This window comes from Marmota monax, unplaced genomic scaffold (assembly GCF_021218885.2).
Source record: "Marmota monax isolate L192 unplaced genomic scaffold, Marmota_monax_Labrador192_F-V1.1 WCK01_AAM20220418_F8-fsc00028, whole genome shotgun sequence".
NCBI lineage: Eukaryota > Metazoa > Chordata > Mammalia > Rodentia > Sciuridae > Marmota > Marmota monax.
In genome coordinates, this window is record NW_026694779.1 from 13,976,465 (window position 1) to 13,992,529 (window position 16,065).

The 16,065-nt window shown below is 49.4% G+C and overlaps 1 protein-coding gene across 4 annotated transcripts in view; it reads left to right on the forward strand.

Moving 5' to 3' along the window:
* Positions 1-705: 705 nt before the first annotated feature.
* Positions 706-16,065, forward strand: part of Shq1 (SHQ1, H/ACA ribonucleoprotein assembly factor) — a 68,653-nt gene continuing 53,293 nt past the window's right edge. Inside the window, exons 1-5 of one of the 4 annotated variants that reach the window (XM_046425612.2) lie at positions 706-948; positions 4,686-4,750; positions 6,163-6,258; positions 6,937-7,088; positions 13,737-13,849. In XM_046425612.2, coding sequence (XP_046281568.1) covers positions 806-948; positions 4,686-4,750; positions 6,163-6,258; positions 6,937-7,088; positions 13,737-13,849 — 569 coding nt within the window. In that variant the 5' untranslated portion in view covers positions 706-805. Of the gene's footprint in view, positions 949-1,818; positions 3,679-4,685; positions 4,751-6,135; positions 6,259-6,936; positions 7,089-13,736; positions 13,850-16,065 lie in introns of those variants that run through there. The other 3 variants (XM_046425611.2, XM_046425614.2, XM_046425613.2) reach the window with 3 other exon arrangements.

Genomic DNA, 16,065 nt, shown 5'->3' on the forward strand with positions numbered 1-16,065 from the left:
ATAGCGTGGACCAGATGTCACACTGGAGACTCTGCTAATGACAAACCCTATATAAGGGATTATGTAAAAAGTGGAGAGAAAGGAGAGCCGGGAAGGAAGGGAGGGAGTGCGTGCATATCGTTGAAAGACACGTGAGAACTAAGGGAAACCTCGGCGGCACCTGCTGCACCACACTGAGCGCTGACAGCAGGAGCTGCGACGCTGGAGCTCAGCATGCGCCAGGTCACCTTACCCTCACAGCGTTTCCGCGAGGCTAGCTCGTTTTATGATTATTAATACTACTACTGTCACCACTACTAGGTATTGGGGGGTTAAACCCAGGGGTGCTTAGCCACTGAGCCACACTCCCAGCCCTTTTCACATTTTATTTTGCGACAGGGCCTCGCTATGTTGCTGAGCTGGCCTCGGACTTGCATCCTCCAGCCTCGGCCTCCAGAGCGGCGGGGACAGCAGGCGGCACCACCGCGCCCGGCCTAGCCTCGTTTCACAGCAGAGGTTTCCGAGGCACAGGGCCTCCCTGAGGTTTCACACCGGAAACGTCTGTCCACCTGCAACGTCACCAGGGACGCCCGGAGAAGTCGCGGCGGACCACCCCTCGGGGTCCTCCCAACCCTTCTGGGCTCCGGAGACAGCGCCGCGGCTCCTTTTAAAGGGGCGCGTTTCCAGGGAGCCCGACGAGGGGCGGGACTTCCGGCACCGCGGTGCACACTTCCGCCTTGCGCCGGAAGCGGCGCGGTGCCTGGAGCGCGGGACTTGTCTGAAAGTCCGGCATCCCGATCGCCGCTGCCAGGCGTGCGGCGCGGCCATGCTGACCCCCGCGTTCGAGCTCAGCCAGGACCCCGACTTCCTGACGGTGGCCATCCGCGTGCCCTACGCCCGGGCCTCGGAGTTCGACGTGTACTTCGAGGGGGCGGACTTCAAGTTCTACGCCAAGCCCTACTTCCTGAGGCGAGTGCGCGTGCCGTGGCCCGGGAGCGCCCCGCCGCCGCCGCCGCCGCCTCCCGGTCCTCCGCCCAGTCCACCCGCCTCCTCCCCCGGGTGGCGCCCGCATCCGCCGGACTCCGAGTCGGCCCGGCGATCCCGCCTCCGCGGCGCCCGCTCTTGCCCTGTGCGCTTCTGCGCTGCTTGGTGGTGCCCCCGGGGTTGGCGCTCGCTCTAGTCCTGTGCGCTGCTGCGGTGCTTGGTGGTGCCCCCGGGGCCGGCGCCCGCTCTTGTCCTGTGCGCTGCTGCGGTGCTTGGTGGTGCCCCCGGGGCCGGCGCCCGCTCTTGTCCTGTGCGCTGCTGCGCTGCTTGATGGTGCCCCGGGCCCGGCGCCCGCTCTTGTCCTGTGCGCTGCTGCGCTGCTTGATGGTGCCCCGGGCCCGGCGCTCGCTCTTGCCCTGTGCGCTGCTGCCCTGCTTGATGGTGCCCCGGGCCCGGCGCTCGCTCTTGCCCTGTGCGCTGCTGCCCTGCTTGATGGTGCCCCGGGCCCGGCGCTCGCTCTTGCCCTGTGCGCTGCTGCGCTGCTTGGTGGTGCCCCGGGCCCGGCGCTCGCTCTTGCCCTGTGCGCTGCTGCGCTGCTTGGTGGTGCCCCGGGCCCGGCGCTCGCTCTTGCCCTGTGCGCTGCTTGGTGGTCCCCGGGCCCGGCGCTCGCTCTTGCCCTGTGCGCTGCTGCGCTGCTTGGTGGTGCCCCGGGCCCGGCGCTCTCTCTAGTCCTGTGCGCTGCTTGGTGGTGCCGCTTGGCCAGGCGCTGCCGTCTCTCCGTGCGACCCTCGGTGTTCGGCCATACCCCGACCAGGCGCTCGCTCTTGTCCGGTGCGCCCCTCGCTGCTCTGCCGCGTCCCAGGCCAGGCGCTCGCTCTTGCCCTGTGCGTTGCCGCGCTGCTTGGTGGTGCCCCCTGGCCAGGCGCTGCAGCTTCTCCGAGCCCCTCGCTGTTCTGCCGTGCCCGGGCCAGGCGCTCACTCTTGCCCTTTGTGCTGCTTGGTGGTGCCCCCGGGCCAGGCGCTTCCACCTCCCTGTGCGCCGCTCGCTGCTCCACCGTTCCCTGGGCCAGGTGCTTGCTCTTTCCCTGTGTGCCGCTCCACTGCTTGGTCGTGCCCATGGGCCAGGTCTTCTGTCTCCCCCGTCTCCCCATGTTCCACTCGATGCTGGGCTGTGCCCCTTGGCCAGGTGCTCGCTCTCCCCCCTGTGTACCTCTCCTGCTCAGTCGTGCCCCTTACCAGGCCCCCTGCCTCCCCATGTGCCCTTTCATTGATGGGTTGTTCCTCGTTCAGTGAGGGTTGCCAGAACTTGCCTGTTAGGATTGTTCTCCTAGGTTAACATCACTGTCTTGATCTCTCTTCTGTGTAGCTCCTTGCAGAACTGTGGCAATAGCATCTACAGCTCGCTGTGCTCATCCTCAGAGAGGTGGGCCAAATCACGCCTGTCATGTGATTTGTGCCTTATCTTATTTAACTTTGACAGAGATCCTTGCAGATTAGGCACTGCTATTAGCCCCATGCTACGGGGGACACTGCAGATTATTCTTCCTAGGACACTGCCAGTTCCCCTTCTGACTAGGTTAACATCATTGTCCTGATCTCTCTTCTGTGTGGCTCCAGCCTGCGTTTCTTGGTCAAGTACTTGTGTAGTACACACCTTCCCCTCCAGTCAAGCCAGTTCCTTCACAGTGCCTCAAACGCTCTGCCTGGATTTCAGTTAGACCCTAACTTATCTACCTGCTGGAATATACAATCCTCCCCTTGTTGGTGGATGTGTTTCAAGACCCAGTGGATGCCTGCAATCAACCCTGTATATACTATATTTTTTCCTGTACTTACATACCTAAAATAAAGTTTAATTTTTAGAAATGAACGATAATAATAAAATTGATATTATAACAGTATACTGTGATAAAAGTTATGTCAGTGTGTTCTCTCAGACTCTCATTTGTACTGTACTATCATATGTACTATACTGTATTTTTGGAGCTGGGGTGGGTAATTGAAATCATAGAAAATTAAAGTAGATAAGGAGGACCACCATACTATTACTTATTGAGGGCTCATGGTGCCAGTTATCTGTTGCCAGCTAACCCGTCAAACTTCATGGTGTAAAACAGCAATAGTTTTTTTTATTATCTACCCTACTTTTGTGAACAAGGAATTTGGTAAGGGTTTGGCTGGGCTGTTCTGGCTTAAAGGTTGGTTGGTTGGTTTGTTTGTTTATTTATTTATTTATTAATTAATTTAGTTAGTTAGTTATTGGTACTGGAGATTGAACCCAGGGGCCCTTAACCACTCTGCCACATCCCCAGCTCTTTCTATTTTTTATTTTGAGACAGGGTCTTGCTAAGTTGCTCAGGACTTTGTTAAGTTGCCATGGCTGGCCTCAGACTTGTAATCCTCCTGCCTCAGCATTCCAAGTTGCTGGGATTATAAGCATGCCCCAGCGTACCTGGCTTGGCTTTAAAGATTTTAATGCCATTGTGTTTAAATTGTGGCTTGGAATATAGGTTAGTAAGGGATGTAACAGCTGGAGGCTAGTGGAGTTGTCTTCATGTAGTCTCCTAGGACCTCCCCACGTGGTCTCTTTACATGTCTGTTTGGTGTTTCCTTGGGAGATTTGGACCTATAACAAGCATCTGAAGTTTTCAAGAACAGTTCCAGCAAGCAGAGCAGAATCTATATCAACTTTTAAGACCACAGCACTTCAGAAAGGTTAGAGTGTCATGTCACCTCTGCTTTAAGGTATTGATCAAAACAGCCCCAGAAGCCTGCTGAATTTTAAGAGGAAAGGATGTTGACCCTGTGGTTGGGAGTAGTGATGTGAGATGGCAGTCTTTGAAAATACAGCTTGCTACAGTGTATCAGAGGTGAATAAAAGTTGTCATTCTCCTTAAGGAATTTCAGGTCTAGCTGGGAAGGCACACCTGCAAACACATGATTTTTATTACTATGCAGTAAGAATATAACTGTACCTATAAAGGGATTGGGAGAAGGGGTTTAGCAGCAGCGCTTATGTTTTCTGAAAGCTCACCTGCTGTGCTGGCCACTAAGCTCTCTGCATTGTTGCTTCATTCTCATGGTAACCTGCAGATAGGTGCTGTTATGAGGTCTTAGGATTCTGGAACTTAACTAGCTTGTCCAGCCAGGTTCCATAGCTGAAGAGTGGCAGAGCTGAGACTTGAGTCAGCTCAGCCTCTGTAGAGTTTGTAACCACTATGGCTGATTCATAAACTGATTATTCTGGGCTTTGAAGGGATCTTGGCTCTGAACATGCATTACAGTGCATGTAGCTGGAGGAAACCTTGGTGGCAGCTAAGTTGTGAGGTCTGGGCCATTTGGGACCTGTCACGTTGTGTTTTGTTTTTAACTTGAATAAGAGAGTGAGGCATAGAAGGAAAAGAGGCTCCAGCTTCACCTTGGGGTGCCAGGAAGGTGTCTGGTAGTTTCACTGATGAGTTGAAATTATGGAATCAACATCAGGTAGTCGTAAGAGCTTTTTCAAATAGAAGAGATAGTGAGCTATATCCCCAGTCCTTTTTATTTTGAGACAGGGTCTTCCTAAGTTTCTGGGAGACTCACTAAGTTGCCAAAGCTGGCCTCTCACTTGAGATCCCCCTGCCTCAGCCTCTTGAGTTGCTTTGGTTGATAGGTTTTGATAGACTGGTGTGTTGTGTTGTGTTGTATTAAAGGACTTCATGACGCCCGTGTTCACTCTGCAGACTAACCCTTCCTGGAAGAGTTGTGGAGAATGGAAGTGAGCAGGGATCCTACGACGCAGATAAAGGTACCCCTCTGGAATGCACGTGGTCCTTCCCTTGGGTTCTTCCTGTTAGCTTGTCTGTATGTAGTCTTTCCAGAGTACACCCGGGGACCTAGGTGTCTCTCAGTCACAGTGGGCTCCTGACACTCTGTACCGCCTGCTGCCTTTATTCGTGATTTTTTGACAGTTAGAATTTCCTCAGTCCTTTAAAGTATTTCACAGTATTTCTTCAAAGCAAAGTTGAGTTAAATACTCTGACCCCATTTTCTAGAAGTACTTCTTCTACATTAAGTAGGTGTTTAAAAGTAAAATGAGATGATTGATTATAAAAGGTGTGGATGATTCATAAGCTTTTGAATGGAATCTTTCTTGTACAATTTTCAAAGTTGAATTTTAATAACGGGTAGATGAGAAACTATCCATGGGTGGCATTTAAAGCCTGATTGAATTTCTTCTCATGATTGATAAGTAGCTCATTTTAGCTAACCGTGGAACCATTTATTTTCCTTTTCTAAAAGCCACTGGATCTGTAGTAAGAGTGTCTTGTGTACGCTGTATAATTATGCATCAGGGTAGAGAGAGAGGAGAGGCAGGAAGTTGTTAAAGCAGAGTTCTCACAGTGCAGTATGAGAACAGTGACACTACTGTCCTAGTAGGAAGTCTACCTTTAGTTACAGATCGGTTGCATATAGAAATGAAGTCTTTCAATTGTGAAAGTTCACGGACATTTAATAAGGTCAAACACGTGGAAATATTTGGGTTAAGTTATATCTGATATGTTGGGATGTAGTTGATGCATTGAAAGAGCTGAGATGTTTGAAATGCAGAGTAGTGACTACAGGATTGTAGGGGCTGGATGAGGTTGATGGACCAGTCAGGAAGGGGGTGTGCATACACTGGAGTGTGCTGGCAGAAGACTTCAGGGGTGGAGTCCTGAGATACCAGAGCCACTCCTGTGAGCCACAGTTGCTTTATTTAGAATATTTTATATTTTTTAAACTGCATTCTCCTTGGATTAGATACCTGATTTTCCCCCAGCCCAGAAATATATTTTACATTTATATATTTTATAAGTAACTCTTGGTTAATTCTAAGCTGATACCTCCTCAGGCCATTGATGTTCAGAGTTTTGATTTGGAACTTTAATAGTATCAGTAGGTTGAGGTGATTCTGGGTGGGATTAAAGCATTCAGTCCTTGAGCAGTTTGACCTGGAAAAGTAACAGCTCCTGAAAAGCCCTGTTTGAGCCTCTTGCTGTTTTGATTTGTATTCGCTAAATCTGTAATAAGGGCATATTTTGGAGCCTAGTGAGTTAAAATTGTTTTACCAAGATATATATTTCATAGGTATATTTGCAAAACCTTTGAAAGTTTTAATTTGTCTAAGCATAAAACAAATTTATATTTAAGGAATTTTTACCATTCGATTACCCAAAGAAACTCCTGGCGAGCATTTTGAGGGGCTGAACATGTTGACTGCTCTTCTGGCACCCAGAAAACCCAGGACAGCCAGACCACTTGTGGAAGAAATGGGTACGTGCTTTGCAGTTGGGGAGAAATGGAGATAATTAAAAATATTTAGATTGCTGTGTGTTTCTGGGGGAGAAACGATTTAGTGAGTAGCAAATGGGAGAGAATATCTTAGGTGGCAACATAAGCTCACTTTGGTGTTCTGATTAAGAGATGTAAAGAACCCACTGGACCGGCAGATGCTCCACATTTTTGGACCAACTAAAACATTGTCTTGTCTCAGTCAGGATATTAGCGCTTTGTGCTAAGATCAGAAGTGTACGGTGGAAGGAGTTCCCCAGTGTGGACATCAGCAGGGTCTAGAGCTGACCCCCACCTGTGTGGCTGCCCTGGCTCCTCTCCAAGGCCCCACTGCCCTCGTTTAGCCTGTGCTTGAGTGGCATGTGTGGTTCTTACGGGCTGTGAGCTTTTTCACTCACCCTTGTTCTGACAGCCTCGTCCCTCCTGCAGCCCTCTGCTCTCATTGCTCTGTGGTGTCCACGTTTCTTTATGTGTCCTGCCACTGATGAGCACTTGGGCTGGCTCCAGTTGCTTGGCTGTCGTGAATAATGGAGCTGTGGCTGTCCTTGTGCGCGTCTTTCAGTGCATATCTGCAGGGAGGTTTTTTGTACACTTTTTCTTCCTCTAGTTTAACCTAGGAAATCCAATACTTTAAAAATTATTACTTTTTAATACACACAGGTGCTTCTGAAGAAGTAGTTGAAGACGATGATGGAGAGTTTGACTGGGAAATTGAGCAGACCCCCTATGAAGAGGTACCAGAAGGCACGCTGAGTCCGCAGTGCGGCTACGGGTTCGGGAACTCCCGGGCAGGAGTGGTTCGGCGGTTGCAGGTACGTGGCCTCTGTGGCGGAGTGGGGACGCAGGGTTCCTCTGTGGGCAATCTATTTCAGTTCTGCTTGTGCTGGGCAGTTTGGATCAAGACGGTGTGTTGAGAGCCCCTGGCACAACTTCTTGCCTATAACTGTCCCCCAGGTGTTCCCCCCTGTTGGCTGTCTGCCCACCTCACTGCTTTCGCAGACATCTTGTGCTGTCTGCCCCTTGATTCAGAGAGGAACTCTCCAGATGCCTCCTGGAAAGCTTTGATTTGTACTTCTGGAAAATGGAGATGTATTCTGATGTGAAATGTCTTCTATGCATATAAGATGGTTTCCTAGTGAGAAGGAGGGCGCGTGTTTGGATCGGTGGCTCCATCCTGGTGTAGGATAGGTGCTCTTCGTTTCCTCTGGGTGGAGCTCACATGGAGACTCTCTTTTGAGTGCTACTCAGGAGATGTTGGATTTGGGGATTCTAGCTACTGATGCTCAGTCTGTACTAAGCTGTATTTGGGTTTACCAAGGAAAGGTGAAGGACTTAGCTTGTGCTTCCATGTGTGCCTCTGTTTAAATTTGGGATGCTGGTGCCAACTACTTGACCACAAATGTTTTGTCTTCTCTTGTAAAATGGGGGGTCAGTGTGCTCACCGACTTTAAGGCTGTTTGGAAAATTTAAGGAGATGCTGCATTTGAAATCTCTGAAAAGTGTAGAAAGCTCTGACAGTTCCTGTCTTTAGGACACAAAGTGCTCTCAAGACTCCTAAAAGGAAACAGAACTGAGATTTGCACAGGAGTCATGCTGGTCAAATATCTCCTAAAAGCCTGGGTGTTTTTCTGGTGCATCGCGGATTGCTTACTCCTCAGCCTGCTCGTGTTCCCTGCTGGGCTCGAAGGAAGTCAGACCTGAGCCACTTTGTCAGCTGTAGGAACGGCAGTGAGGGACCTTACCTATTTGCTCAAGAGCTAGCTGGTGGTCAGTCTAGGGGCTTTCCAGTCCAAAGCCATAAATAAAGGGTAGTAAATGTCACACAGTCTAAGTACAGATTGTACATCCCTGTTAAAAGTGTCTCCCCAGCCAGGGACCTTGGCGTTGGGATTGTTGCTGCTGTGAAGGCAGGAGCCCTGGGGGCTTTCTGACGGGTTCTGAAGGACACAGGCCTGCCCCAGCTCAGGCCCTGCGAGAGTGCTGGTGTCTATTGAAAATGTTATTAGAATGATTTTAGACACAAGTAATTGTGAAATGTTCTTGATACCTTGATGCCTTCACTCAGGTGTTAAAAGTCTGTCACCTGCTTGAAAAGGAAACATTCTCAGTGTCATTGAAGTTCCTAACTGCTCTTATTATGTTTCCCCCTCAGAAATGAACCATTGAATTTAACGTTTATAGTTCCCAATCGTTTAGCTCTGTTGTCTAAAATCATCAAACTCTTCTTCAAGTTTTAACTGAAAGAACATTGCTTTTATAAACATTTTGTGTATTTCCTCAGAGTTGGAGGGAGCATGAGCGTTTGTCCTAGGAGCTCAGCTGTGAACCTGCTGTACCGCTGGTGGCACAGGGTTTCACCCCACGTGTGCAATACTGGGACCCCCCAAAAGTCCTGAAAACTGAAACATTTAAAAATATTTAATGTGGTGGCAAAACCTTATCTGAAGTAATATAGGTTTTTAAATATATTTTCATATTTTTATTGGTGAGTTATAAATATACATAATAGTGGGATTCATTGTTACATATTTATAACACAATTAATAGTTGTCTTTTAAATATGAAAGTAGTGTGCATATTCTGAATTTTTACTGTAGAAATTAGAAAGAGTGATCTATTTGGATGCCAGGGGGTGCATCTGACTTCTTGGAGGAAGTTAAATAAAGTGTGGTGTCTGCACCATATCACCTTCTCCACTCTGATGGGGGCTGCATCCTGCATCCCACCCGCTTCAGAGGACCTGGAGGGCACGGCCCCGGGCACTCTGCACCGGCCCACATCACTGCTGGATCACAGCTTGTTCCTGTGATGGGTGTGCATTTTACCCTTGGACCAACCAGGGGATGTGTAGTCTTTACAGAGGATCTTATTTTCTTATTAAATTTGAGGAATATGGTGTCGTTGACAGCTAGGAAACCAAGACCAAGGCTGTGCATTAAGGCTGGTCTCTGCAGGGGGCTCGTGTCCCGCGGGCTGTTGGCACAGAGCCCTACGTGAGTGGCAGTACTGGAGTTTGTCTGTCTTCACAGCTGCCTGTGTGTGACAGTTGAAAACTGAATGACTACGTAGATGATCAGTGTGGCCTTTTCTACCAGTAAAGCAGGTGGGAAATACTGAAAACAACTATTGCACAAGGAACAGATCTTAGAACATCTCTTCTAAGTTAAAATAATTTTTAAAACTTCACCATCTTCTAAAATGCAGTGTTTCCTCACAAGTTCAGTCTCTCCAGTTCTGCCTTTGGATGAGAAGGTATCTGTCGTTTGTTCATTGCTCAGGTTTTACCTGTATTCTGACAGCTTCTTTTTTCCCCCTTCTAAAATTAAAAATGACTATTTTTTTCTGTGATGATAAAAGCAATATAGATTCATTATAAAAATATAATACAAGAAGAAATTAAATCTTCCGTAATTCCAACACCCAAGCATCTTGTCTTCATGGAGTAACTTAACCCTTTACGAGTGGTGTAGTCTCTCCTGTTTTTTCCTGCCAGCCTTCTAAGTAGCTCGTGAATGTCTGTGTTTTATACTGATAAATGAGAAGAAAAAGTTTTTCTGAAACATAATCTCTTCTTCCCCCCACATCCTTACACACACACACACACACACACACACACACCCTTCTTTCTTTCCGTTCTGAAATTACTGCCAGCCACCAGGGCGCCTTTGGAAAACGTCCCTGGCTGCTCAGAGTCAGGGCTGCACAACAAGCTTCTGGCACCGGAGTCTGCCAGCAACCACAGTCCCAGAGAGTCTGGGCGCCAACCCAGCAGCCCTGGGGGCCCTGCTGCCAGCAGGTGTGGAACACTGGGCTTGCTGGCTCTTTGCTGCCCTTGGCTGCACTGGGGACCTGGCCTTTGTCTCCAGGGGACGAAGTGGCCAGATGTGTGCGCAGGGCTTCGTTCTTGCTCTGGGCTGCTCTGTCTTCCCTATGGCTAGTGTGCATGAGCCCGACTGAAATCCTCCCTGAGCTTTCCTTGGCAGGGCTTGTCTTAAATGCTCAGACGGCTGGGGACCAGGGCAGAGGAGGGGAATGCTTACCCTCGTTTCCTTCTGTTGATTGTGTCTTACATTTTTATATTCCAAGCCAACTTGGCTTTTGCTTTTTAGTTTATTTCAGTTTTTCCTTTGGGTCTGATTTGAGTTTCCCACCATGTCTGTGTGCAGAGCAGGTCTGGGCAGGACCTGTACTGCCGTGAACTCCACGCTGACCATGTGCCTGTCCTGTGACTGCACTTGAAGGCCCTGAGACAGGAGCCCTGACAGGAGGGAGAAGGAAAAGAGCCGCCTGCTTATGGGTCAGTCCTCACCCCCAAGAGAGCAGGAAGCTTATCTGTGTGTGTAGTGCTGGGTCTCCAGGCCAGCACCCAGTACAGCACCCGCCCGCAGCAGCCCCGTGCCCTCTGCTCATTCATGGTTTAAACCAAACCAGGCACAGTTCCCGGGGCGCAGTGCAGAAGATAGAGCAGGCCCTGCCCTGTGGAACATTCTAGTGGGTGGCACAGTAAGCAGGTAGACAACAGATAAGTGAGGTCATGACAGGTGGTGCTGTTGAGAGACGGGGCTACTACTTCAGTACAGAGAAGGCCCCTTGAGGAGAGTGCTGTGTGCTGCGCTCTGGAGGGTGAGCGGGCACGGTCAGTGCAGAGCCTGGGGTGGGGTTGGGGTGCTGCAGCAGTGGGCTCTGGTGTGGCTGGGGCATGGGAGCCTGGCTGACGGCAAACTGTCGAGCTGCCGTTGGCATGCGGCGTGCCTGTGGGTGCCTGCGTGGGTCCTCCGCAGCGCAGCAGTGTGTACCACGATGTGCTGACGGTGCCCCATCATGACCCGACATTTGGTCCAGGTACAGTGACCAAGCAGACCCCCCACCCCTGCCCCAGCTCATTACTGCCTCTACTTGCCAGTGAGGAACTGAAGCTCAGGGAGGGTAGTACTCTCAGCAGGATCCTGTGGGTAACGGGGGCCTCATTGGAGTGGGCACCAGGGACAGTTCAACCCTGTTGAATGTGCTAATGCCCGATGCCCTAATCCCCAGAGCACCCTGTGGAACTGAGTGAGGTTCACCCCCTCTCTGAAAAAAATGTCCTCGGGGTTTCCCCAGGACTTGTGAAGGTGTTACACTGCACAGCAGAGGGCCACGCAGCCATGATCACGTGAAGGATCTTGAGATGGCGAGAGCGCCCTGCGTTATCTAGGTGGGCCTAGTCTGAGCACAGGGTCCTTAAAGAGACAAGGGTCAGTCAAAGAGAGAGGGCCACGTGATGACAGAAACCTGAGAGCGAGGGTCTCATGATGTGGGCTGCAGACCAAGGAATGAGGACACCTCTCAGATGGAGAAGGCGAAGAAATGATTCTCCTGTGACCCTGCAGAGCGGCATGCAGCCCAGCCAGTGACTTCAGCCCAATGAGACCCATTTTGAGTTCTGACCTCTAGAACTGTAGGAGAGTAAATTGGTGGTGATCGCCACAGCAGAGGCAGCAGGGGAACCTAATCCCAGTCCCATGATGGAGGTGCCTTGAGACTCATCTCACACAGCAGGCTGGGGTTCCCAGTGGGTGGCACAACTGGAGCTGGGCTGCAGAGCTGGGCAGGCCTCACTCCACGCTGCCCTTCCCCTTCATCAGACTGTCTTCAGAAGTATCTGGGGAGAGTAGAGTGAGGGTAGGGACCAGGGCACTCCTTGGGGCTGGAAGAAGGGAGGAAAAGGGGTGGCCCTCGGGTGCCGGGGAGGGACTTGGCATCCAGGGGTGGGAAGTGGCTCTAGTGTTCTCCAGCCAGTGAACCCAGATGGACTCTTAACACCTCCTCTCCCAAGCCTTCGCCAGCACCCCACCCAGTCTGGCTGCACACGCTAGTTTCAGGTAGTGAGGAAGCACAGGGAGACAGGAAGGACCCAGGTTGTGCTACCCTGGGAGACTTTTCTGGTGGATTCTCTCTCTGCACGTACTTCCCAGGCAGACACTGCTGCATGCTTGTTGGGCTGTCCCTGTCGGGGTCCTCTATGTAAGGGTTATTGCACAGGGCACAAACTTGTGGCTTGCCCTGAGAATCTAGCTACTGTTTACTAGTATTTCTATAGAAAAATATATGTTAGGGGCTGGGGCTCCGTGGTAGAGCACTTGCCTAGCCTGTGTGAGGCACTGGGTTCGAGTCTCAGCACCACGTATAAACACATAAATAAATAAAAGTTCATCAACAACTAGTAAAATATTAAACTTAAAAAAAAGACAGGTTTCCAAAAAGAAAATTGCAAGGAAGCTTTTGGAATGCAAATTTTTTATAAGTTTGGGGTTGGTCAGAAATCTGGTTTTGCCCAAAATGTTTGTACTTGGAAATATTAAGGTATTCTAGATGTTCCAGTGACTTCCAAAGGTGTCTCTGGTCCCTTTGATTGTATTAGAATGTGTTAAGATTAAATATTATCGCTGTTATTTGACCAGCTAGGTGTTTCCTTTGATTTCTTTTCAAGTAATGTCCTTTAGGCTTCTTTCACCTTCTCTACTTCTCACCTGGGTGTGGTGGTGGAGATGGGGCGGTTGAAGAAAGGAGAAGCACAGTCATGGGATATTTTATATTGTATAAGTTTCTTTGCTTCACAATTGTGACCAAAAGAATAAAGACAATATGGTATGCTAGGCAGTTTTCTAATGTACATATTTTCAGTAGGATTCCTCTTGGAAAACATGCCATGTATTAACATGTACTCTTTTCTGTAATGACAGTTATGGTAAAATTGATTCTTAGATTCTTAGATTTTTCAATGGAAAGTCATATACGTCAAAATAGCCCACAAAAGTTCTTTGATCACTTGAGCATGGTGGTGCGTTCCTGTCATCCCAGTTACTCGGATCACAGGTTCCAGGCCAGCCCTGGCAACTCATAGTGACATCTTGTCTCAAAACAGAAGAGGGCTGGGGATGTAGCTCAGTGGTAAAATGACCCTGGGTTCAGTCCCCAGTACTGAAAAACGAAACAAAACAAACTAGTCAGTTCCACCTCCAGAGTAGCACGTGTCAGTTTTGTGTGTGCGGCCTCCTGTGAGGACTCTTCTGTGAGACCTGCCAAGCTAGACTTAGGAAGCAGCAGGTGGCTGTCTGTACTCAGCCTTCAGACCTGAGGGGCATCTCCGTCACTTGGGAGATGATGGAGAACCAAGCGTCCTGTTTGCTGCAGGGGTTATATTCCATTGTGGCTTCCTGTCAAGCTGTTGGAGCTGAAGTAATGTTAACCGGTTTGCTTGCTGTAAGGATTAGATGGATCACCTCAAGCAGGGCCTAGGGAGTGCTGCGCGGTTCACAGTCATCCGCCTGATCCGAATCTCTGGGTCACGGGCACCATCATAGTTTATTGATCCATTAAGATTCTCCTGTGTTTTGCTATTTCTTTTCCTTGAAAAAGTTGAGTTTTAAAATGCTAAAAATAGAAGATAGCAAATTATCTTTCTTTTTCTGCGTGTTTAGGATGAGCTGAGTGACGTCATTGATGTTAAGGATCCCGATTCTACCCCTGCGGCTGTGCGAAGGCAGAAGCGCCTGGCTGCCGAGCTGGCTAAATTCGACCCTGATCATTATCTGTGAGTACTGAGCTTTCTGAGGACTAAAGAGTTTATTGTCATCCATTTAGGAGTGTCTGACTCTACAGATTGGACACATTTTGGATGCTGGAAATTAGTCGTGGCTGAAAACTTAATTGACCTTGGGGTTAGCTGCAGCTGCCCCCAAGGTGGTGATCTTTGTAAACTCTCGCGTCTTGTCGCTCACCCTAGCAACAGAGGACTCCCTAGCATCCTTTTTTGAGGTTTTTCTCACTATGAGTAAGAAAAGAGTGAATCCATGAGAATGCTTACCCTCCTTTTAAGTAGACGTTTGCTGTGTTCGGTGGTATAGGGTGATGAAGGAATGTCTCCGTTTCCTGACGAGGCTGAACCTCAGGTCCTGCATTTCTTGCTGGCTCAGGGTCTTCCCTGTAATGAGCAGTCTGTTCAGGTAACGAGTGTGTGTCCCTGTGGTGGAGCACGAGGGGAACCTGTGGGCTGCAGTCTGGCTGCGCTTCTCCCCTGCCTTAGTGGTGTCTGGCCAGAGCGCCGTTCTCTCAGGCTCCATTCACACAGCACGCTTACGTGACTCGCCATCACTGGAGAGGTCGTGATGACAGCAGCCCTGTGCGATCCTCGTGGCCCCTTTGTGGAGGATGGGCCTGTGCGTCGACTTGGGCCTCCCTCACCTTCCCCGAGGCCGACGGCTCCAACTGCTACACTGCGACTTAATCATCACGGCCCCGCATGTCCATACTGGGCTTTCATTTATCAAGTGCTCTCGTGGGATTATTTGATTTAGTTTTCACAGCAGACGAGGAAAGGAAGTGCAGAAACTTGACCAAGGTCATGCTGCTGCCAAGGGGCCTGGCCAGGACTTGGAGAGTCTCTGCACTTGTCACTGGTATTTCCTTTCTGTGTACACAATTGTGGTTGAACTACGGTTGCTCTGTGATTAACATGCTGTCTCCTGTGACACAAGGATGCTGACTGGACTGGCAGAGATCTGTTTGTGATGTGTGACGATGGTGGGTGGACCTCCTCACTACCCTAAGGCAGCCGAGGGAGAGCGGGCTGTGTTGCGTTTTGGAGGGCGTCGGAGAGGTTGAGCTCCATTCACGTTGCCATTTCTAATCACCTTTCTCTCTCCAGTTGTGGTTTTAAAGGTCCACTGAAGAGTCATCTGAAGAAACCCATTTAAAATCATGCTGGATATTTAAGGTGGAAATTTCATGGTCAGCAGATTTCTCCGGCCAGCATGAAAACAGAATGAGCTTTACAAGACTGAAATTTCAGGTGGGGGGGGGCCTTAATTAGAACTGTCTATTTTGAAGCTGGAAGAACGAGAGTGTGCCCCGAGAGAACTGGGAGATGGAGAACAAGAGTTGGCAGGGTGGTATTGGAAGCAGCCCTTGTTCTGCACCTCTGTTTCTTGTCTGGAAGCTCACCTTCTTCAGTAGCGTGTGGGAAGGGTCCTCTCCCTTGCTCACCGAGGACTTCTTACAGGAGGGGCCTCCGTAGTCCTGGGCTGGGGCAGAAGAGTGCAGTCACAGAGTCCAGGTTCCTGGTGACTTCTGAGGCAGTAAGACTTTGGCTAGTTGTGATTTGTGGGATCCTTTACTCGTTATTCATATTAGCTGGCTGACTTGCCCAAATATCATTTATATTTCATGAAACACAAAGTTCTTGTAAATTTTCAATTAAAAAATTTTAGTTCAGCGCTTTTTTTGTTAATGGTTAATACAATTTAGAAAACCTGTCCCTTTGTGTCCTGTGACCCCGAGGTGGTGCATCGCTCTCATGCTCTTACCCCTTCCATATGCGTGGGTAACGTCTACCTGTGACACTAATTCATGCTGCATTGTGCAGTCCCTGTTTTTAGTCGTCTAACCTGTCCTTAGAGGTCATGAGGTCTCAGGATGTCAGGTTTTGGGGGGCATATGATGAAAGCTAACTGATTTCAGCCTAAGCAGAACATAGTGAGGTCCACTGATTATAGAAAGGAATTTATAAATTTCAAAGGCAAAAATAATTGACTGTGGGTTATTATTTCTAAAACCCTGTGCTGTACTCTCTGGGTGCTTCCGTGCTGGGACTTCTCTCCTGGTGGGTTTTGTGGCCGCACAGTGCTGGGCATATGACACACTTAAGTTGTCATCTAATTGTTGACATAGTCTTTGCCTTAACCAATTCATGAGACCTTGCCTTTTTCTTTGGGAGACAACAGTAGAATTTAATCAAAATTATGAACATCT